The sequence below is a fragment of the Taudactylus pleione genome, unplaced genomic scaffold (genome assembly GCF_031769625.1).
Source record: "Taudactylus pleione unplaced genomic scaffold, aTauple2 ptg000080l, whole genome shotgun sequence".
Taxonomy (NCBI): Eukaryota; Metazoa; Chordata; class Amphibia; order Anura; family Myobatrachidae; genus Taudactylus; species Taudactylus pleione.
In genome coordinates, this window is record NW_028284482.1 from 10,601,570 (window position 1) to 10,625,925 (window position 24,356).

Sequence of the window (24,356 nt, forward strand, 5' to 3'; positions counted from 1 at the left end):
GCACTGGTGTCCTGGTGAGCAGCGGGCGAGCAGCTTGTGTCAATTAATGTAGTGTTCCCCCGCTTGCTGGTGCCGGGTTCCCGCACCATGATGTTAAGGCTTACCTCTTCCAGACGCCTGTTGTGCCCAACGTCATGAAGGTTCGTCCAGGTGAGCCGGTGTGTGTGAAGAGGTGTCCGGTGGCGAGCGTGCCCGCTATTATTCACTTCCCGATACACTGAAGGAAAGGGGGTGTTCCAAACGCATTTCACCTGTTCATTGGCATTGGACTTAGTCAGGGGTGTGTATTAGTGTTCTCCTTAAATATGTGCTTTAGCTCCACCCCTTTGGTATGCAAATTGGCAGACAGCATTTTTTGTGAAGGCAATGAAAAGGGATTATTTCTTGCGGTATTCCATTGATCTCAATATTGTTGATGGCAACAGTTTCTTGTGCATACATTGTCTTTAAGCATCCTATGGGGGATAATTTACTAAGGTGCGGGTTTTTAGAAGTGTTTTTTTGTGCCCATAGCAACCAATCAGATTCTAGCTATTACCTTCTAGAAGATGCTAGATAAATGTTAAGTAGAATCTGATTGGTTGCTATGGGCAACAAAACCACTTCTAAAAACCTGCACCTTAGTAAATATACCCCTATATGTCATAAAGGGAGAGTTAATTGACAAAAAAACTATGTCTTCATGTTATTTGTAGAAAAATGGTATAGTATAATTTTGAGGCATTCATTAGATTAGTTAATATTGTGTTATGGTCATCAGATATCTTATTTTGTTGTTGTATAGAGAGAAAAATAGGAAATAGGAAAAAAATCCTAATGTTAATAATAATGTTAATTTTAAAAATTGTTCAAAGATATTGTAGAGCAGATTATCTGTTTTTTATGTATGGAGGAGAGGTAAGTATTAATTACATGTTCATGTATCCAGAGAAAATCAGGTTAATAGTTTTTTTCCTTCTTTTAGTACAGTCGGTGCAGCAAATTAATTTTGGATATTTTAGCATCCACTTATGCAAAATCACTTCCTGAGCAGTTTTGTCTTATTAGCTTCTCCTCCCAGCAGGGTGGTTCCTGTCGTCCTATTATTCCAAAGGGTTAAAGCATCATTGTTAGGATCTAACTGCATCACCTGATCTTCCCATGAGGTCCCCCATCCTGGTACTTGTCAGGCTCTTCCCTGTTTAGCTTCCAAGTTCAGAAGTAGTTGGGCATTATCCAGGGAGGTGTGAAAGTAGGGATCTCCAAGATGTCTTGCCCTTCTCAGGAACATTTAGGAGACTGGACTTTTTACCATATGCAGATTTTTATTCTTGCAGGAAGCTAATCAATTCAAAATCAAAATTGAGGCCTCTTGGTGTTAGGGTTCTTATATCAGTACTGGTTGTGCTAAATACAGGGAACAAATGACGTAGGGGTACCCTGTATTAAGCACATCCAGCACCTGGCTATTCAGAGCCAGCCCTGGTTGCCAAAATACAGGGGACAAACGACGTAGGGGTCCCCTTTATTTAGCGCAACCAGCACTGGGCTCTGATCTGGTCCTGGTTATGGAAATACTGGGGACAAAAAGCGTAGGGGTCCCCTGTATTTGCTATAACCAGCCAAACTTTTTCTAGCGGGGTAGGGGGGGTAGTGTCACAGAGCCAGGGGGAACCCTTCACTGGGTCCCCCAGCCAAAGCATTATCCCTGACCGCCAGTCAGCCCAGGACAGGGATCACTGGGAAGTTGGGGATCCTCCAATAAAAATATATTTTCCAGTGGAAGTACAGGTCCCAGCAAGCCTCCCACACATGTTGGTACTTGGAGAACCAAATGTACCAGCATGCAGGGCAATACCAGCCCACTGGTACCTGTAGTTCCACTTCAATAGAAATATTAAAAAAGACGACAGAACACACACACTGTGAAAGTATAAGTTTATTAAAACATACATGCACACTCTCACTATATCACCTATGTATCTCTGTAGCCAATTTGCATCCACTTGTCCAGTAGTAACCCATAGGTACCTGTCAAAAAAGTTCCTTACTCACCTCCTCCAATGCGTGGATCACATCCTCTTCATTCCATGTAGGCATACATAGGGCTTGACAAAACAATTAATCCGAAAATGACAAGAGGACATTAGCACTGTCCTCTAAGGACAGTACTTCCCAAATGACAGCTCAGCGGCGGGATTTAACTATAGATATCCCTGCTTCTCAGCCAATGTGTGTCTCACTGATCCGTTTAATGCACTGATCTCACTGATCTGTTTAATGCGTCTATGTCTGATTTTTTTTTTTCCCACAGATGCATGCATCAAAGATCGCACTGATCCGTGCAAGCATCTGTCTGCTATCGTTCACGATCTAATGATATGCAACTCATTAGATCGTGCTCGATAGATCTTGTGACACATCATGCAGCTTTTGCTGTGCATCTTGTCTAGGAGCTGCGGGGAAATCATTAACGAGACTGGATCGTTGCCTATATCGCACTGTGTGTAGGCACCTTAAGAATTATTTCAAAATTAAAAGTGTTAATAGTTTTTATTTAGCAATTAACAAAATGTACAGTGAAAGAACAGAAGATAAATCTAAATCAAATCAATATTTGGTGTGACCACCCTTTGCCTTCAAAACAGCATCAATTCGGGTCAGGGATTTTGTAGCATTACAGTCAGGTGTATGATTTACCACTCATACCAAACAGGTGATTATGATCATCATTTTCATATGTAGGTTGAAACGGTCATTAACCGAAACAGCTGTGTTGGAGGTTTAAAACTGGGTGAAGTTGTGGAAAAACGTTTCAGGTTACAGGTCATACACCATGGCAAGACTGAGCACAGCAACAAGACACAAGGTAGTTATGCTGCTTCAGCAAGGTCTCTCCCAGGCAAAGATTTCAAAGCAGACTGGGGTTTCAAGATGTGCTGTTCATTCAAGCTCTTTTGAAGAAGCACAAAGAAATGGGCAACATCGAGGACCACAGACGCAGTGGACGACCAAGACAACTTAGTGCATCAGATGAAAAACACATCATGTTTACTTCTTACAGGTACACCCATCTATTGTTCAGAGAAGTTTGGCCAGAAGTGGTCTTCATGGAAGAATTGCGGTCAAAAAGCCATACCTTAGACATGGAAACAAGGCCAAGCGACTCATCTATGCACAAAAAACAAAGGAACTGGGGTGCAGAAAAATGGCAGCAGATGCTCTGGACTGATGAGTCAAAATTTTAAATATTTGTCTTTAACAGAAGGCAGTTTGTTCGCTAATGGCTGGAGAGCGGTACAGTAATGAGTGTCTGCAGGCAACAGCGAAGCATGGTGGAGGGTTCCTTGCAAGTTTGGGGCTGCATTTCAACAAATGGAGTTGGGGATTTGGTCAGGTTTAATGGTGTCCTCAATGTTGAAAAATAAAGGCAGGTACTTATCCAACATGCATCAGGGAGGCGTCTGATTGGCTCCACATTTATTCTGCAGCAAGACAACGACCACAAACATACAGCCAATGTCATTAAGAACTATCTTCAGTGTAAAGAAGAACAAGGAGTCCTAGAAGTGATGATATGGCCCCTACAGAGCCCTGATCTTAACATCATCAAGTCTGTCTGGGATTACATGAAGAGACAGAAGGATTTGAGCAAGCCTACATACATCCACAGAAGATATGTGATTAGTTCTCCAAGATGTTTGGAACAAGCTCCCTGTCGAGTTCCTTCAAAAACTTTGTGCAAGTGTACCTAGAAAACTGTATGCTGTTTTGAAGGCAAAGGTTGGTCACAATAAATATTTATTTGATTTAAATTACTCTCCTGTCTCATTCACTTTGCATTTTGTTAATTGATAAACAAACTATTAACACTTCTATTTTTGAAAGCATTCTTACTTTGCAGCATTTTTTCACACCTGCCTAAAGCTTTTGCATACATACCTGACTCCATGATATTGGACAAATAAGCTTTTTATATTTTGTACACTGTAAGTTTGCAACTTACTAGTCTGCTGATTTTTTAAGTCTTTTGTGCATTAAATATACTTTTTTTTTAAACCTTAAACTATCTGTGCATTTAGTTATAGTAATATAGTACCTCAATATATTGGTAGACACTTGCTGATAATTGTGTCTTAAATAACATATGCATAGTAAGATACTGGTTTTAAGAAGTATGTACAATGGTTTTGTAAATTCTCTTCTCTCCTGGTTTATATCAAACAATTATGGAATGGTCTGAAGATGAAACAACCAAGTTAAGCTATTCCATTTTTATTGTCTGTCACAACCCTGGCTAGTTTTTCTCCTTTTTCCTTGAGACTTACCCCCTGTCGGCTGTCCCGTGGATCTGTATGTGTGCTTTGCCTGGGAGATCTCTCCTGATCATGCTGGCTGCAACACTTCTGTATATGCATTTGGACTGAGTTCTTCTTTCCACATTGATTATTCACCTGGATCATTTGCTGTCTGTGAACACTGCAGGTGTAGGTCTGACTCAGTCCTGTAGAGATGATTGCTCTCCCTGCATGTTGTGCCCTCCACCACTCACAGTGCTACTACCAGACCACCTGATCATATCCACCAATTCCTGCCGGACCCAGGGTATATACATCCTCCTCTGATAGCATTCTGGGCCTGAACATCTCGTTACTTCCCGTGGTGTATAGTTTGTGTTACTTCAGAGTACAAGTGTATCCCAGGCTCCTGCTCCTACTGGTTCCTACAGTTTACAGTTCATCCAGCAACCCTGCTAACAGCAATACCTGGTATATCCAGCAACCCTGCTAACAGCAATACCTGGTATACCCAGCAACCCTGCTAACAGCAATACCTGGTATACCCAGCAATTCTGCTAACAGCAATACCTGGTATATCCAGCAATCCTGCTAACCGCAATACCTGGTATATCCAGCAATCCCGCTAACTGCAATACCTGGTATATCCAAATATCCTGCTGACAGCAGTACCTGGCATGTCCAGAGATTCTGCTGCGGCATGACCGGTGTTCCTGAGCTCCCCGTGTGAAACCTTTGCTTCCTAGAACTACAAGCTCATTCCACGCTACTTCAGTGCGGAGCCAATTCCAAGTTACAAGTTCATTCCACTCTACTCCAGTCCAGAGTCAGATCCAAGTTACCCATTCCACTCTACTCCAGTCCGGAGTCAGATCCAAGATCCAAGTCCCAAGTTACCCATTCCACTCTACTCCAGTCCGGAGTCAGATCCAAGATCCAAATTCCAAGTTGTCCATTCCACGCTACTCCAGTCCGGAGTCAGATCCAAGTTCCAAGTTCATTCCACATTACTCCAGTCCGGAGTCAATTCCAAGTTCCAAGTTCAATCCACATTACTCCAGTCCGGAGCCAATTCAAAGTTCGTTTTCCATATTTTCCAGCCGCACTAAGTCTACCTACTGATACCCCGTCCAGCTTAGCAAGCCTTCCTGCCGGTCCCAGTCCGGTTCCTCCAAGTGTTCCGCTGATTCCACTCCAGCGTTACCTGGTCCTGTCATTTATCATCAAAGGCAGTTCTCACTGCCATACAATTCTTATGAAAACAGAGTTATTTACATTACCCATGGTTCCAGTCAAGCCAGTCTCCGCTGAATCCATTTCAACACCTGAATCAGGTAACGCTGAGACGCCAATCGTGACTTTGTCTTTATTGGTTTATTTGTCCTTATTGCATTTTTTAGCATTTATCACTTTAAAAGCACTTTTTAGTTTAACCTATCCTTTGACCCCTCACTACGACTTCTTCAATAATCACCAGATATTCCGGGCATCTTGGTGGGAACTCAGGAACTGAAAATTACTGCCTTCACAGAGGACGTATTACTACACTTGTCCAATCCCATTTCTTCACTATGCCATTTGCTGAATATACTTCAAGATTTCGGGGCAATCTCGGGTCTACAAGTTAACTCGGAGAAATCTGTTGCCATGTATCTTGAGCCAAGTTATGCATGTCCTTCCTGGCACGGTAGCACTCCTTTTGAATGGGCAAGAAAAAATTTCACTTATCTGGGTGCTGAAGTTACTAAAAAACAGTCTTCCATTTATGAATATATCCAGGGCCCTGGCAGCTCTCCGGAGGGAGGTTAGGATACCAAGACGATAAATTATGAATTTAGTAATTTTGTCTGGAATCACAAGCTCCGGAATATTGGCCTTAATCGTCTGCAACAAACAAAATCAAATGGGGGCATTAGCTTCCCCAATGTCACCCACTACAATCACGCAGCCCTACTGCACCATCTTCGGGATTGTCTGCATAACTCAGACATATATACTGATTCTACCCTTGAAGTTAGTTTTCTCTCTAACTGTAGTTTGATCTCTTTTCTGCATATTCCAGATCATGATGTTTCCCCTTTATTGAAAGACAACCCCCTCCTGTGGATTACGTGTAGGTTATGCCATATCTTCAGACACAAATCTCATTTAAACACCAACAGAACTATTTTTTGCTCCTCTATACATAACCCTGAGTTTCTATGTGGCCAGACCACCCATCCCTTTGTGTCCTGGGCGAAAAAAGTGGTCCGCCTTATAGGTTGTTTGTTAGATGATCAACTAAAATGGCCTCTCTCATTCCAACAGGCAGAGGATGAATTTCTCACACCTTTCCTTTTTGCATATTACCATTATACCAATGAGGTTATTAGGTTTGTCTCTGCCCAAGACTGCCCAACTACTTGGATCCTATATTAGCTCACCCACCACCCATTGCTAAAGCCATCTCTATACATTATAACTTCTTGCATGACTTGATTATGAGGGTATTAGAACAGGTCTGCCCCAATAGTTGCATCACTTTCCAGAGTTAACAACAGATAATCTACTGTACTTACTGCCCTGGAAAAATATTGCTGTCTCATACCTGCCAGTTCCTATAGGGAACTTTTTTTAAATACATTTCACAGAACCTAAATCAGTCCTTTTGATGGGTTCATCTCCTTCTCATAGATGCCCCCGGTGTCAGGAAGACAATGCAGACTTGCTCCACTGTCTATGGGCATGTCCCCTGGTAAGGTCCTTTTGGCTTCATGTCAGATAATTTGCAATGGATCACTTGGTTAACTTTTTACCTTTTACTACAGCCTGGGCCATATTGGGAATAATACCAGAGCACCATAGGGTATCTAGCGTAGACCGTAGACTACTTTTGTCCCTAAGTGCAGATGCAAGGAAAACCATACTCCAGGTTTGGATCCAGCGAGATATACCTCCTTTTTCTTTGTTTAAAGAAAAAATATTCTATTGTTTAGAATGGACTGACTGGAGGCATCCTTGGACAAGGAATCTAGGGTTTGGAAATGTCATGACTGCCGACACTTGAGACTTCTGGAGGGAGGCAGACCTGCTAGGCACAATAAACTGGGGTGGTCTTAGGAATGACATTTCCATGAAACTCAGTAGCACAGGATAAAAGTTAAATAGAATTTATTCACAAAATAATTATAATCAGCAAGGTCTCATATAAAGTCTCAAACAGCACAGAGATTCATATATGCAATAATAAATATAGGAGAGAATCCCCAAATATATATGCAGTATTTAACATATAAGAACTAACGTGGTAGGGAACCCAGAGTCCAGTATGAGGCAAACACCTCAGGATGGCATTGAGGACCTTGGCCAGGGTAGAACCCTGTAGTAATGGAAATTCGGAGTCGAGCGAGCCCTGCAGAATAATATATTTCCGGGACAGGGCTGAGACCTGCGGTGAAGTGAGAGATGAAGCAAATTTGAGCCTTGCGTATAATGAAGACGGAGCAGGGTTAAGCCCTGTAAAGGCGATGAGATTCCAGAACAGGGTTGAGCCCTGCAACGTGGCTAGAGTTCGGAGCGGAGTTGAGCCACGTGATGCAGAGAAGATTGAAGCAGAGTTGAACCCTGTGATGCGATGAGATTCCGGAACAGGGTTGAACCCTGCAACGTGGCTAGAGTACGGAGAGTTGTTGAGCCCCGTGATGCGGAGAAGATTATAGCAGGGTTGAGCCCTGTGGTGTGGCTAGGGTTCGGAGCGTGGTTGAGCCCTGTGATGCGGGGAAGATTGTAGCAGGGTTGAGCCCTGTAATGTAGCTAGGGTTTGGAGCGGGGTTGAGCCCCGTGATGTAGAGAAGATTGTAGCAGGGTTGAGCCCTGTAGTGTAGCTAGGCTTCGGAGCGGGGTTGAGCCCCGTAATGCAGAGATGACACTGTAACAGTGCAGTTGACAACTGTAACAAGGATGAGTTCAATATCCACAGGAACGGAAAGACAACAGGTAAAGTAAATAGTGCAGCAAAATGGTGAAACCACAGTGATGGAGCTTATGCAATACTTAGGTAATAGGAATGCTGGGCTCAGTAGTACAGCGGGTAACTGGCATCAGAAGTTCATCTGGAATATAACAATGTCCACAGCAATCCATAGGCACAGCGGGGATCTGGCAGGAATCCAAGAAAAGACCTGAAAGCAACGTCGCACAGACACTGAGACACAGTTAGTAACAGGCTTTATACTAGAGGTCTGTGATCCATAGGAAGTTCAGAACATGTGACCCAAATGGAATCAGGTTTGAAATAATGAGCAATCTAGGAACCCCACAACCTGACGACACCTGGGAAACAGATGATCACTTTAACACTCTATCCCCTGAATGAGAAGCATGCCAGCAAGCAGGATAGCTCCTCCAACGACCACAATGGAACTTTGGAAAAGTAGTCTATCTTTATGTACTGAAATAGTCGCAGTCATGACAGGAAATTTTTGAGGTATGGGAAAATTACGTCACTACTCCTTCCCCGAGAACATAGCAACTACTTCAACAATGTTTTTCTTCCACTTCTTGGTTTGAATTAAGAATAGTTGACAAAGATCACCCTGATACCATTGGGGGTCCCTAGTCCGCACGGCAACAGATTCTACTATCTAAACATCTGCTATGTAATTTTGTATTTCAGTATATGCCCATATGACACTACCTTACCTTATGTTTGTTGTATGTCCAATGGATTATTTTGTATAAATATTATATGATGTTAAGCACATTGTGCTTTGTATTACACTGAGGAAAAAGTCTCTATGCCTGATATGCTTTTGAGTCAATTAAAATAAAAAAAGCACTTTTTAGGCTCTGGTCCCTTTCAACTTAAAAAAAAAATAAAAAATAATAACACACACACACACACACACACACACACACACACACACACACACACACTTTATGTAGCGATCACCATCTGTGAATAGATGCCATTCACATAGAAGGGAGAGCTTGGGGGCAGCCCAGCATGTCAGTAAGTGCCAGGCATGCCCCCAAGGGTGATGGAGAGGGGGCGTATCTTTAAGACACGCACCCTTTTATCATGGTCACGCCCTCTTTTTGGACATGCGCGCCGGAGTGCCCTTTCTCTAGGACCAGCGCCCTTCCCAGCTCCAGACCTGGAGTGAACACTACTGTATGCTTCTCAATATCTACTCTAAGACTGCTATTATTGCTTTCAGTTTACACACGATCTTCATAGACAGAAAACACAACATAACTGCTACTTAATATACTAGGCAACAAGATACAACATATCATTCAGTGGCATTATTAAAAAAAAAAAAAGCAAAAAATAAATAGCTTGTATATCATGGGTTATGTTTTATTCTACTTGCATAACTAACTTTACACCGCATATAAAACAGTTTAATGATAGTTGTCCTTTCATTAAAAATTACTTAAAAATTTACAAAACCAAAAAAGTAATAAATTGTGCTTTAATAATGCTTACAATATACTTTATTACTTACCCTCAGTAATGAGGTTTAAAGCATTTGTATCTTCCAATTTTACCAACATCCCTGAAATAAAGCATTATAATTAGATGAAAAATCTCAAAATCTAATAAGAAAAAGCTGCCCACCGAACAAGCAGAAGTTACTTTGTTTTGTATTATGATCACACATTTAAAATATAAAAAATCTGCATATTTGAATTACAGACTAACATTATAAGTATATATAAGCTCATTTATAAATGATCACACATTTGCCTTTACATATATATCCAGCTTGATCACTGGTGATCTGCCAGGAGAATGCATGTGAAATAGTCATAACCATACCATAGCCATACTCAGGGCCGATGCTAGAGTGTTCAGCAACCCCCTACAAACTATAAATTTACGCTCTCCTACAAATATGTCCTCTTGACATACCACTATTAAGATTGGGGAGACATATATATACAATATATATATAGCAAACCAAACAATGGTGGCGACACTCCACCTCTGATGATAATTAGATAGACTTTAAACGTTGGAACCTAGATTAAAGTCTATCTAATTATCATCAGTCGTGGAGTGCCGCCATCATTGTTTGGTTTACTATATAGGACCCAGTGGTCCATGGAGGGCACCCACGCTTTTCACTTCAATTTCATTGAGCGAGTGCCGGGATTGAACTTTGATATATATCAGTCTCTTTTAGGATTGTTTTTAGCTTAATTATTTTATTGCATCTCATCTTGGTTCTTTTAAGTCTAAATTATTGTTTAGATTTAGGGTTCTTTTATGCTGTCAGGTCCAATACCTCCCTTTTTTCCTCCTCTTAAACTGATGCCATATATATTTTTATTTCTAATTTTCATTTCTATTTTTACTCATTAATTAAAATCATTTTTAGTCACCAATATCTTAGCTATCATGAGGTGTATATATTATTTATTATTTTACATATGTCATTTAATATATATGATTGTGCAGTCTGATCCCTATGTTGTCTTATTGTTGTACTTTAGTATTCAGTCACTATTTAAATCATATGTGATTGCATTGTTCTGTTAAACCATGAGAAACCAACAAAATGGCCGCTATTTGTCACACTATGGGCCATATACCACGAACAAAATGGCCGCCCGCTCTAATGATATAGTGGAAACCAAAAAGATGGCCGTCACCATCTGTGTGTCAATCGCCAGCACAGGTTGTGCTTTCCTTCCCCCTACTCACACGGAGTGACTTTCCTATCTTAAGCTCACCTAGCAATGTATTTGGGCGGCGCGATCGCGGCAGGCACTGCCATCTTGTCACCGCAATCTGCGCATGTGCAATACGCACCGCGCGGCATCATGGTGGACGTCATGGATGACGTCACACAAAATGGCCTCGGGGGACTGCGCATGCACAGAACGGCGCTAGACGCTGAAATAGTGCTATTCAGTACCTCTTTAGGTACAGTATATAAAGGGCACCCCAAGAGGCTTAACAGCACCCCTGAGGAAGTCTAACTAGACGAAATGCGTTGGGACCCCTGAGGAAGTCTCTCTCCTACTGCTGACCATTTGCAGATAAGCATTCTATTATCTTATTTTTAATGTTCTGTTAATCCTTGTGTACTCTGTATCCCCTTGTATTATGTGTCATTAAAACCCCATTGTGAAAAAGCATTTCTGAGAAAGGGTCATTTTATGCTTATTTGAAGCCGACCTAATCTTGCAAACTATTAGGGCCATCATGGGATACTGAAGGAGCTACTAGGATACACAGCATTATATGCAGTTATTCAAGTATTGTTCCGGTACGCAATATATATTAATTACGTTATTGGTTTTTAAACAAAATACTACACTATATATGTTTTTCATCTGGCTCTGTTTTAGCCCCTCCTATTAAGGTTTCTGAATATTTTGGAGTCCCGGGTCCATCTCACCACATGGAATCCCAGTAAAAGAACTACAGATAAGCCTAAAAGTTTTATTATCTGATACGCACATTTATATTTGAGCACGTGCATTCTAACTTTGAAATTACTACACTATCAGGTGCATGTTCTTTCCAAACTTCACTTCCACACATATATATATATATATATATATATATATATATATATATATATATATGTGTGTGTGTGTGTGTGTGTGTGTGTAATATATTACATTTTCTTTCCTTTTTTTTTTTTTTACATATTTTTTCATTTATTATAGTTACCATATGCTAATCATCATTGATTGAATCATTAAGGTCAACCGCACAAGCAGGTTAGTGCAAACAATATCATTTGACTGCATTTGGGGATCTCAGTTGTATGATATAAAGTGCTATATAAGAAGGCTAAGCTTAACTAAAAAAAATAATAGTGAGAGAGGAGGCTGGGACAGAGCAGAGGAGGCTGTTTGGCCAGGGAGCACAGATGCACAGATAAAGGAGGTGGGGTCCGGGGGATCGGTGCCGCTTCCTGACTGTCATACAGCTTGACAGAAGCTGCAACAGTAAATACCCGGCCAGCAGAGCAGGAAAGGAGCCTTTCCAACCCGACACCTTCCTGTAATGCTTACCCCACTTACCGCATCGCTCCGGCCCTGGCCATACTTACCAAAGTTCCAGAATGTCTGGGGAAATCCTGGTCTCCAAGAGAGTGGGTCAGTTTACCATATGCCACCCACCTTCTGAGTGAAGTAGGCGGTCTGGGGATTAGAGGACGTGATTTGTATTGAGTCACATGATCATCGGCCCACCCCCACTTTATAATGTCATGAATCAAAGCTTTGAACATCAGCAAAAGAGAATCAGAGTACTTCACACTGTGGGCAAAATATTTAAAATAAAGTGACAAATGAAAAGAAAGAATTAAAAAATTAAAGTATTCTAATGTATTGTGTATTAAATATAACACTTGAGGAAAAGGGAATTCAAAAATACGAAAGATATATACACAACTGAAATAAGGTTTTGAGGACAATAAAGCAAAGCAAGTATACTAATATGTAGAGATCAATTATGGAAGGTTTTATGACAATGTATCACTCTATATGTTAATGTAGTCAGGGATGTATTAGCAATTAGTTATTTGTCCCAATATGAGTTTAATTGTGACACTATGCGCAATATAAAACATTTGTGGACTTCTGTCGTCTAATATAGAAATACATTTCCATTAGTGATCACATAACTAGTACAGGATGTGAACGGAATGTGTAATTTGCCATAAATTCCCATAAATGATCACACAATAGTGAATCGGGATGAACTAGATGAAAATAGTCACCGCAATGTGAGATAAAGTGAATGGGGGTGATTCAATTAAATGCAATGCTGAATAGCCCCGGGAGGGAGCTCCCAAAGCTATTCAATTCAACGCGATGTTTGGGCGGGCTAAAGGATTCTTCTTGCACCCCCTGGGGATGTGAGGAGAAATCCAACAAAAGTGCCGGCCGTGCGGCTGTTTTCCGGCTTAGCGCGACTAAACACCCAGGTTAAGTCACAAGAAACGGCATTCTCTGACTTAACAGTGCTCTGAATTGAATAGCTCCGGGAGCTCCCTCCCGGGGCTATTCAACATCGCATTTAATTGAATTGCGCTCATTGAGGGAATTGGGGGATAGTGAATATCAGATTATGGATAAGGTCAAGATCATCACAGCGAAAGCATCGTATCCAGCACAATGCAGCTGGGACGGCTACTCCCCTTTGTGCAGAGTTGCACCCAGCTGAAGTAAGAACGGAGATCTGCACACAGATGGCTCTGGTAAGAATGGAGATCTCCGTTTCCACTCTGGACTAGAAGGAAAGTCAGGAACAGTTAGAGCATGGGTGGCCAACCAGTCAGAGGCAAAGAGACCAAAAATATCTGTAGTCAAGTTAAAGAGCAGATATAATGTGTGCGTGGAAGGGGCGTGTGTCGGAAATGGTGCATGGCCTAGCTGTCACATGGCCATGCCCCATTTCTTGCACACGCCTTTGGTATGACATTTGTAAACAAACCAGATCCACATAATACACTGAAACAAGCCAGATCCACATAATACACTGAAACAAGCCACATCCACATAAAATACACTGAAAAAGCCACTTCTGCATAAAATACTGCACCAAGCCCTTCCACATAAAATAAATTGAGAAAGCCATTTCTACATAAAATACATTGAAACTAGTCTGATCCAAATAAAATTCATTGAAAAAAGCCACCAGCTCTCAGGCAGCATTATTATTATCATCATCATCATCATTTATTTATATGGCGCCACAAGTGTTCAGCAGCGCCTTACAATGTATGTAAAAAATAGGGGACCAGCGACTAACAGTACAATGCAGTACAAGGACATAGATAATATACATTGCTACATTAGCAACAATAACACCCAAATAGGCAACAGAGCAGCATCCCCCCAGCTCTGAAGCAGCCCACCACTCAGACAGCCCCCCAGCTCTGAGGCAGCCCACCACTCAGGCAGCCCCCCTCACTGGCTCTCAGGCAGCACCCCCGCCACCACACAGCTCTTACCTTGTTAAAGCAGTGCCTCCCATCTTCTGGGGTCCGCAACCGCATGCTTCATGTGACTGCCGTTAGCTCCGCCTGTCGCGCATGGAATGGAGGAATGCGCCTTACAGGTACAAGTGAAGCCTCCTCTGAACAGCTGCGCGTCTGTCAGAGGAGGCAGGCTGCAGGCTGTCAGTGTCGGGAGCAGTGCCGGGTGCGGGAGCCGAGCCTCATCACAACAAAGAAAGAGCCACATGCGGCTCGAGGGCTGCGGGTTGGCCACCCGAGTTAGAGGGCATTTTGATATTACGGATTACATCTGTAATTTATATTGTAAATATCCCTATATACTTTTTAGTTTAACTACTTACTGTTTACACTGTTATCTGTGTGTTTGAACATGTTATCATTGCAGTTCTTTCCGGTGTCATCTGTGAACCTACAAAGGTGCCATGGGTTCTGTGCCAGCTATAAATATCCACCTGTATCAAAGTGGTTCCATAGTAATGGCAGACAAAAAGGCATCTGCAAACCCAATATTCTCAAACCTGCAATTTAAACTGCTCTACATCTGAATGCTTCAAACAGCGAGGTGACACATACCCACTCCAGTTTTTCCAAAGTAGAAAAAAAGCATTCAATTTACCACAAACAGATTTTTCTCACATTCTAGTCATAATCTTGGCTTCCACCATGCCCATATATTCTCTTCTAGAGGAGAAGCCCATGAGACGAGAATCTCCCTAGTTCCAGGGATTTGGATTCTGACAAAGAAGAACTCACGCACTTGGAAGGACTTTCTTCTACACCTAAACAAGGTAAATAATAGGCAAAAGAACAGACCAATTACTGAGAAAATAGACAACAGGGTGCAGAAGCTAACTAAAACAAGATGAAACAAGATTTCCTTCAGCTATGCAGAGGAAGACCTAAACAACCAAGACAGGAGAAACAATATCCGCATCCAGGGCGGAAATGAGGAACTTGATTTAGCACAACTAGATCACTACCTAAAAAGGTTGTTTACTGAACTATTCACGACCACTCCTGAGGATCACCTATTCCTGGATAGAGCCCATCAAGCCCTTCTGTCCTGAAACAAACTCAGTTACAGGACATCATTCCATTACTTCACAATACAGGAAATGGTGATAAGGGGACCGTAAACAACAAATCACCTGTGAGGGATCCCAAATCCAGCTTTAGCAGGACATCTCATGCTTGTCAAACATATGGGAATCCGGCTCCTCACCACCTTGCTCTGAGACCAAAATATTCTAAACAGATGGGGTTACCCATTTCATCTCCTTCCATGGCATTATAATGAAATATACACTAAAGGCCACAGAAGAGGCCCACTCTCTTCTCATCCAACTTGGGAGTCCCACCGCATTGCTTCCTACAGATAACGCATCGCCACTAGCACCAACTTCCTCTTCACGTGCCTCGCAACAGGCCCTACCAGAAATGGTATGCAGACGGGAAGCCGGCGGACCTAATCCCGACCGCCGGCTTCCCGAGTGCTTTATTCCGGTGAGGGTTAAATGACAGGCATCCAAATCTAGACGCCTGTCATTTGACCGGCGCCCGGCATCCCGATCGAAGGGATGCCGGGCACCAGGCGCGGACAGCCGCGGGGGGGGGGGGGGTGTTGAGGGGAGTGTTAGGGTTTGGCACCACCCCGGGTGGTTAGGGTTAGGCTAGGGGGGGGGGGGGAGGGTTAGGCACCCCCGGGGGGGACTTAGGGCTAGGCACCCCCCAGGGGACTTAGGTTTAGGCAGCGGGGAAGGGGGGGGTTAGGTTTAGGCACTTAGAGGGGGGATTAGGGTTAGGCACCGGGGGGAAGGTTAGGGTTAGGCACCCCTAAGGGAGGGTTAGGGGAGGGAATTAGGTTAGTCTATACTTACCTTAGGGACGATCGGGATTTTCACCCATGTCGGACAGCCGCTGTCGGGATTCCAACCGCCCGGCGGTAAATAATACCGATTCCCCAAAAATTGGAACACAAGGCCTAATTCAGAGATGGATTCAGGAGACACAGCAACTGCATCTTTGGACATACAGTAGCTTCTGTGTTATAATATGCTAATCTGCAGTAGGCACCTTGTGTAAATAGACACCACCTGCATGCTTGTGTAATTCACTGCTGCGTCCAAAGACGCAGTGTCGAATCATCTGTGTGAACATTGGCCATCTGAGTAACCCTCAGGTTAGTCAGGATGGGTGGTGTTTTCACACTGCCAGGGGTAGGAAATCTGTGTTGGAAGACACAGACCCTGGCCTCGGCATGCCTATAAAACGGGGACGACATGCCCTCGTTTTGTAAACCTCTCACCATCGCTCACCCCACACTGTGAGCAATATCGCAGTCCTGGATCTGCACATCTAAAAACATTGAAAATGTATGTAAACATCGGGTTAATGTACATCTCTCAATTAGGCCCTAAAACACTTCATACTCTTATCAATGATATTATTATTTTGTTAAGTTTGTTACAATAGTTTTATCTGTCAACCACATTTTTATGTATGTTATGCATTTTTGTACCGGAGGGTTCATGTTGACCCACTCTTTTTATACTTGTTATTTATTTTTGCACTCCAGGTATGTGCAGCAAAACCAAGCCACACCTCTCCTGGGCATACTGCCCAGAGCTGGCCTAAAGCTACTCCAAGTGACGACTCCCACTACCCTTTGTGTACTTTTATATAATGTTAACCACTTTGCCTGGCGTGGTCGCATCAGATGAGACCACACCAGGCTGGGCTTTCCCTGACATGGTCACATCTGATGCTACCAGGTAGAAAAGCCCAGTGGGCAGCTGCTGGAAGACGATCTGCTAGCAGCCGCCGGTCCCTCTGCATTCTTCGTTCATCCCCATGTGCTGATCACTGCTAGAAGCAGTGATCGGGCAACATAGCGCTGGCAGCACCCACATCCAGCAGCTGCAGAGAGGACAGAGCAGCCACCGAGAATAAACAAACCAGCAGCGTGCTGACAGCAATGTCCTCCTCTGCCTCCCCCTGCCCTGCTAGCGGCAGCACACCGGCTGCAGTTAGGATAGAGCAGCCGTCAGGAAAATACAAACCAGCAGCAAGATGACGGCATTATCCTCCTCTCCCTCCCCCCGCCCTGCAAGCAGGCGCTGGCCCACTGGGGACTGCAAGGTGGACAGATCAGCCGCGGGGCAAGCAAACAGGACGGTCCTCCTCTCCCTCCCTCAGCTAGAGGCAGCCCGGGAAATAGGAGCAAGCCCCACCCCCCAATGTATACCCTGCCCAGACACCTACAAACAGTAGAGCCCTGGCCTCATCATAATTTGTGTGTGTATATATATATATATATATATATATATATATATATTTATTTATTTATTTATTTTTTTTTTTTTTGAAATTATATATACATTTTTTTTTTTTTTAACATTTGTCATAGGTAATTTTATTTTTATTATGGTGGTCCTGTATCAAACAAGATTCAATACATGGCCTCCGATTAGGGATGGTATACTATACAGTATACTAGGGATGACCACTGACTATCGATGGTTTGCAAACCATCAATAGTTTATGACAAGGTTTTGCAATCGCTGACTGGCACAGTTACTGCACCAACTATGGCAGCCCCCCAAACGATGTTAAGGAAACATCAGCGGCTGCGGTCTCAAACAATCGATGGTTTCTATTTATGGTTGAACCCATCGGCCATCGATGGTACAGCGGTCAATGGCCATCACTACAGTATGGTATACGGTGTTCAAAAAATATATTAAGTTTTAAAAAGACGTTCTTGACCTAATTCAGTCATAAAAAAAACAATTTCTGAGCGGCTTTTGGAAAAAATATTAGCCCGTTAAGTGGTTAAAGAATTAAATAGACCCCAAAAGAGGACAAACCTGTTCTCTTTATTTAAATCCTCTAAAGTGGACTTGGCATTCCTCCTTGATATACTAATTTCATCCAAATCTTAGAACCTAGATTCAAAGCCTAATGGAGCATACACACTGTCAGATTTTTCAGATGTGTCAGATGAACGATTGAACGATCTGAACGATTTGAACCATGAACGATTTTTGACTGCATTAAAATGAATGGAATCGTCCAAGTCTGATATATCTGGGCTGACATCACAACTGGGCAGCCATTTAAATTTGCCCGCCCAGTTGAGATGTCAGTGGCCCCTGCAGAAAGTGTACGGGTAGGCAGCGGGATGCCCGTACATACATGCAGAGGCATCGGCTGTGCTGCAGCGACCCGTTATGTCTGTACGTCGTTCACAGACACATTGGGTGTACACATCCGCTGATGCACTCTCGATATATCGTTAATCGAACAAACAATATATTGACAAGTGTGTACACAGCATTACATGTATTATGCAATGCCAGACACAAAAAACATGGAGCAGCGATTCTGATAATAGTCCAAATAACATTTGACATTGCTTAGGAGAAATATACACCTTCTTTGTGGCAGCAGAAAATAATCATATGTAAATTGCCCTGAGAGCACCACAGTCAGCATTGATTTTTCTTTTTTATATTTGTCAAATTACATTTGGGCTGCTGAAATCCCAAAGAATTTAAGTAGTTTCTAATCCTAGTTGGTAATTTTAACAGCCTTCTCTACACCCTATTATTCTAAAGAGATATTCTAAAACATCTATCCAGTACTTCAAATTAAGAGATTTAGCTATGGAACAAGATAAAAAAGTAATTATCTGATAATCCTAATTTATCTTCTACTAGCTGAAGTAACTGGCGTTGCCCGGGTTTAAATATTCAAGTTACTAGGTTTTATTATGTGATGTCGCCCAAATCTATCCAGTGGAAGGCCCTGACCAGACTCCCTGGGTCAAAGTTCTTCCCGGCGCACTCTGCCGTGAGATCCAACCGGGATCTCAACCCTCTAGTATGTCTTCTGGGATCCATTGTTACCACTTTGAAGTTTTCATCCAAATCCATCCAGTGGAAGGCCCAGAACAGACTCCCGGAGTTCTGCCTGACGCACTCTGTCGTGAGGTCCGACCGGGATCCCAACCACTCCATTAGGCATCCCAGACCAATTGCCACCCCTCTATGATGTTTTAAGCCAAATCCATCCAGTGGAAGGCCCAGAACAGGATCCCCGGGTCACAGTTCTACCCAGGATACACTAACAGGTGGTCTGACCCCTAAAATCTGGCCAGAATACAACTTTACTACCTCGTGTTGGTTTCATCCCAATCGGTGCAGGAGTATCCGAATGCATAATCAGACAGACAAACAAACATACCAATGAATTTTATGTAGGTTTTCTTAAGAAGATTTTCGTTATCGCATTACTTTCAACCTCAGCATTTTTATGAGTTGACAACTTGTACAAGTATATTACGATGTCCAATATGTCATTCAAATGCAAGTTATAGGTAAATATTTATGAAGTGATAATTTACCTGTAACTTTCATATCTGAAATGTATCTAAAGGTGCGTACACACTGGGCGATAAAGTGGACGACTGAACGATAACGATATCGTTATCGTTCAGTCGTCCACTTTATCGTCCATTTTTAAGCCCAAAAAGATGAACGATGACGACGACGCGCGTTCCCGCGGGTCGTTCGTCTTCATCGTTCATCGGGCTGACATGCAGGCCAACCTGACGATCTCGTCAGGTTGCTGCATGTCAGGGAATGGGGGAGAGAGCCCGGCGCTGAACGATATCGTTAATGATATCATTCAGCGGCTGTGCTCAATGTCATAAACGATATTGAGCACAGCCTGCCGGGGACACACTAGACGATATCGCTCAGGGAGCATATCGTCTAGTGTGTATGCACCTTAAGGTGCATGGAGAGTCCATGTCTAGAAAGTAATACTGGTGTAATGGCTGCAATGTTTATTTATTATTTTGTTTTTTAGATGGTCTGTGCTAGATTTTTTTTTCCATTCAAACCCATATAAGGGTCTTTCTTGCACAGGGTATCTTCTGCATGCCTGTCTTTTCTCCCACTTCGTCGGTCTCTAATTTTGTGGGGGGAATCTGATGGACATGTAAAAGGCATATGGCCGGAGAACTTTTGGAGGAATCTTAGGAGCATGGGGAGGTCTGATGGCATGTGGGCAGGTGTCACCAGCATTTAAGAGCATGTGTGGAGTAATGAAGTCTTTTTATATAGATAGATAGGTAGATGTAAATAAAATACTGAACAAAAATATCAAAAATGCATGTCAGTATATAAATCAGAATAATGTTTTTTAATAGTTTTATTTACCAGTCATCCTCATTTTTATGTATGTTATGAATTTTTGGAATGGAGGTGTGGTTTAAGTATCAATCTTTAAATATGACACATTCAGTGCCTACTTATAATGTAGCCCAATAACATAGGGAGAGGCCATTTTTGTATAGCCCCATAGACTATGTAGCAGCCATATTAATGGACTGTAGCTCTAGATTTTAATTGTTGGAAATAACTGTGAAGGTAGTTAAAAAGGTACAAATACGTATATAAACATGTATATAGTTCCCACACTTATAGCTTGCTAACATATTTAGGATATATTATACAAGGAGAGTTATGTATGCATAATAACAAACAAAATAATAGCAAGTTAAAGTAAGGTGCAAATAATAGCAAATTTATTTGATATGTCTTGGTTGACATACAGACATGGACAAATTTGTTAGTACCATTCCACGAAAATAAAATACCTTATTATTCACTAAGATAGCTTGACAAAAGTAATTGCCATCCATCATTGTTTATTCTATATTTACTAGAAATCAAGCTCTGCAATAGATTTTGATTCAACAGAATATTTTAAATAAAACAAATGAAAATGGCATAGACAAAAAATGATGGGACCCTTAACCTAATATTTTGTTGTGCAACCTTTAGAGGCAATCACTGCAATCAAGTGATATTCCTAGCTGTAAATAAGTAACTGTAGTTTGGCCCATTCTTCCTGAGAAAGAAGACTTGATGGGTGCCTTCTTCAGACTGCATGTTTCATCTTTTTCCATAGCTATTCGATAGGATTCAGATTAGGGAGTAAATGTAATAAGGTCCGCGTTTTCCCTGCAGAATAAACTCGGACCCACAACTTTGTCCCACAACTCGCCAAATGTAATAGTCTGCGAACTTGTGAGTTCAAGGCAATTACATTATGCGAGTCTGTGTAAGTTTTCCCCTATGTAAACTCTGATCTTTTAATGCAACTAACATTAAAAGGTCCAAGTTATACAGAAGTCTTCACAGATCAGTGAGATCTGTGAAGGCTTCCGTGTTTTAAAAAAAAATAAATAGTAGCAGTAAAAATATTTTTTTTTAAATGAGGTGCATCTCCCTTCCTCCCCCCAAGCATAACCAGCCCGGGCTCTGCTGAGCCTTTCCTGGTTCTTGAGCCGGTCCTGGTTGTGGAAAAACAGGGATATAATGAGTAGGGGGTCCCCTGTATTTTCCATAACCAGCAACGGGCACTTTAGCGGGGGTGTAATGCCACAGCCGGGGAACCTTTTCACCGGGTGCCCCAGCCAAAGCATTATACCTGCACACTAGTCAGCCCAGGCCGGAGGGATCCCTGGGAAGGTGGTACTCCCCCAATAAATGGGTTCCCCCTCTCCAGGGCACCCCAAGGGTGGCTGATAGCCCAGGGCTATCCTCGGCACCCCTGGCCGCTGGGTGCCGGGTTGATTGTGTAAATGTATTGGTAAAATATAGAATAATGTCTTTTGTTGGAGAACTAGAGGTCCAAGCAAGCCTCCCCGCCTGCTGCTACTTGGAGAGCCACAAGTACCAGCATGCGGGGCATTAAGTTCACCTGCACAGGGTACAGGGATACTAGGTGAGTATGTGTGAATGTATGCTTTAATAAAATTTTGCTTTCACAGTGTGTGACTTGTTTTTTTAATATTTGTTTTGCAGGTGAACTAGAGGTACCAGCGGGCCCTTAATGCCTCACATGCTGTGTTGTTTTTTTACAGGTGCAGTGGATTCTACTGGACAAGTGGATGTGAATGGCAACAGGGATTCTAGCTGAGTATGCTTGAGTGTGAAGGTCTGTTTAAATAAGATATTACTTTCACGGTGTGGGAGTCTTGTCATTATTTTAAGATTTATTTTGCAGGTGAACTAGAGATACCAGCGGGCCCTTAATGCCATGCATGCTGTGTTTTATGGCTCTCCAAGTACCAGCATGCAGGGGAGGGCTTGCTGGGACCTCTAGTTCTCCAGTAAAAGACTATTATTAATTCCATTTTTTTTTTTTATTTTACACACACTTTTATAATCAACCCAGCATTGAAATTGCCAGGGGTGGAGGGGATAGCCCCGGGCTATCAGCCCAGGCCTGGGGTGCCCTGGAGAGGGGGAACCAATTTATTGGGTGGGAGTCCCCACCTCCCCAGGGATCCACGGCCTGGGCTGACTACAGGTCAGGTATAATGTTTTGGCCGGGTGACCCGGTGAAGGGGTTCCCCGACTGTGGCATGACACCCCCTGCTAGATAGAGTCCGGTGATGGTTAAGGAAAATATACAGGGCACCCCCTACTCATTTTGTCCCCTGCATTTCCACAACCAGGACCGGCTCAAGAGCCCTGTATTTTATGAACCAGGACAGGTTGATTATGCTTGTGGGGAAGGGGATGGGGGTACGCATATCATTTAGAAGAAAAAATATATTTTTACGGTTTACTTTTTTTTTTTAAACACACAGAGGCATGCACGGATATGTGCCTCTTTCTGTGTAACTCGGACCTGCTAGCCTGAAGCAGGTCTGGTTTTTTATGAGTTTTAGGTCAGTAATAGTGTGTGAGTTAAACACTCGCACTCTATTACATTGCGCAACTTGTATGCTCACAATGGCAAAGCATCTAGATGCATGTTTTGCCATTGCAAGTTGCAGGATGTGATAAACAATGAGAGTTATGGTAAAACTTACCTTTGCTAACGCTCTTTCTTCGAAGTCCATAGGGTCCACAGGGAGACCATGGGGTGCAGGTGGTGGTTGAGGACCAGGCACCACACAGAAAAAAAAGCTTTCAGCTCCCAGGATGCACTGGTCCAACCCCCTATACCCTGCCCCGAGGTACCTCAGTTCATGACAAGCAAAAGGCCGGAGGAGGAGGAGGAGGAGAAGAGAAAAGGCTGGTACACACAAGAATCACACTCTTATGTAGAAGGAGACAGGAAACCGGTGACCAGAAACATAGCCCATATGAAGCCAGGTGCGTCTGGGCGGGTGCCGTGTGAACCCTAGGGACTTCAAAGAAAGAGTTAAACAAAAGGTAAGATTTCCCATAACTCATTTTCTTCTTCAGGGTCCATCGGGCTCCACAGGGAGACTTGGGGATGTCCCAAAGCAGTCATTTAAGGGTGGGGACGCTCCTGAGCTGAGAGGAGAATCCGATGCCCAAATGAAGCATCCTGAGAGGAAAATGTATCAAAGGCATAAAACCTCAGAAATGTATGGAGAGAGGACCACGTGGCCGCCTTACAAAACTGTTCAGCTGAGGCGCCACGGCGAGCTGCCCACGAAGGACCCACAGAGCAAGTAGAGTGAGCAATAACAGTACCCGGTACAGGGAGGCCTGCCTACGTGTAAGCCTGTGAGATAGTCATGCGAAGCCATTTAGCCAATGTCTGTTTGTTGGCTGGCCGACCCTTCTTGTGAAATCCATAGAGCACAAATAAGGAGTCTGATCTCCGAAGGGAACTAGTACGGTCCACATATATCCTGAGGGCGCGGACCACATCCAAGGAGGCCTCACCTGCCGATAGGTCTGATGATTGAAAGTCCTGGACTACAATTTTCTCATTAATGTGGCAATTAGTAACTACTTTAGGAAGGAAACCAGGGCGAGTCCGAAGCACAGCCCTGTTCTGATGGAATATCAGAAATGGGGAGCATCAGGAGAGCGCCCCTAAATCTGACACCCTTCTGGCGGACGCCATAGTCCGAAGAAAAAGAGTCTTCGCTATGAGCAACTTGAGTTCCAAAGAATCCAGGGCTTCGAATGGAGGATCCTGGAGGGAACGAAGCACTACTGTCAAATCCCACGGAGCCACTGGAGGGACAAAGGGAGGTTGTATATGGAGGACACCCTGGAGGAAGATGTGGACATCCAGAAGTGGAGCAAGTCTACGCTGGAACCAAATG

The 24,356-nt window shown here is 43.0% G+C and overlaps 1 protein-coding gene across 1 annotated transcript in view; it reads right to left on the reverse strand.

Moving 5' to 3' along the window:
• MEI1 (meiotic double-stranded break formation protein 1) overlaps positions 1-24,356 on the reverse strand; it is a 464,883-nt gene that overhangs the window by 423,020 nt on the left and 17,507 nt on the right. Inside the window, exon 3 of the mRNA XM_088468098.1 lies at positions 9,767-9,817. Within this exon, the coding sequence (XP_088324224.1) occupies positions 9,767-9,817 (51 nt within the window). The remainder of the gene's footprint in view (positions 1-9,766; positions 9,818-24,356) is intronic.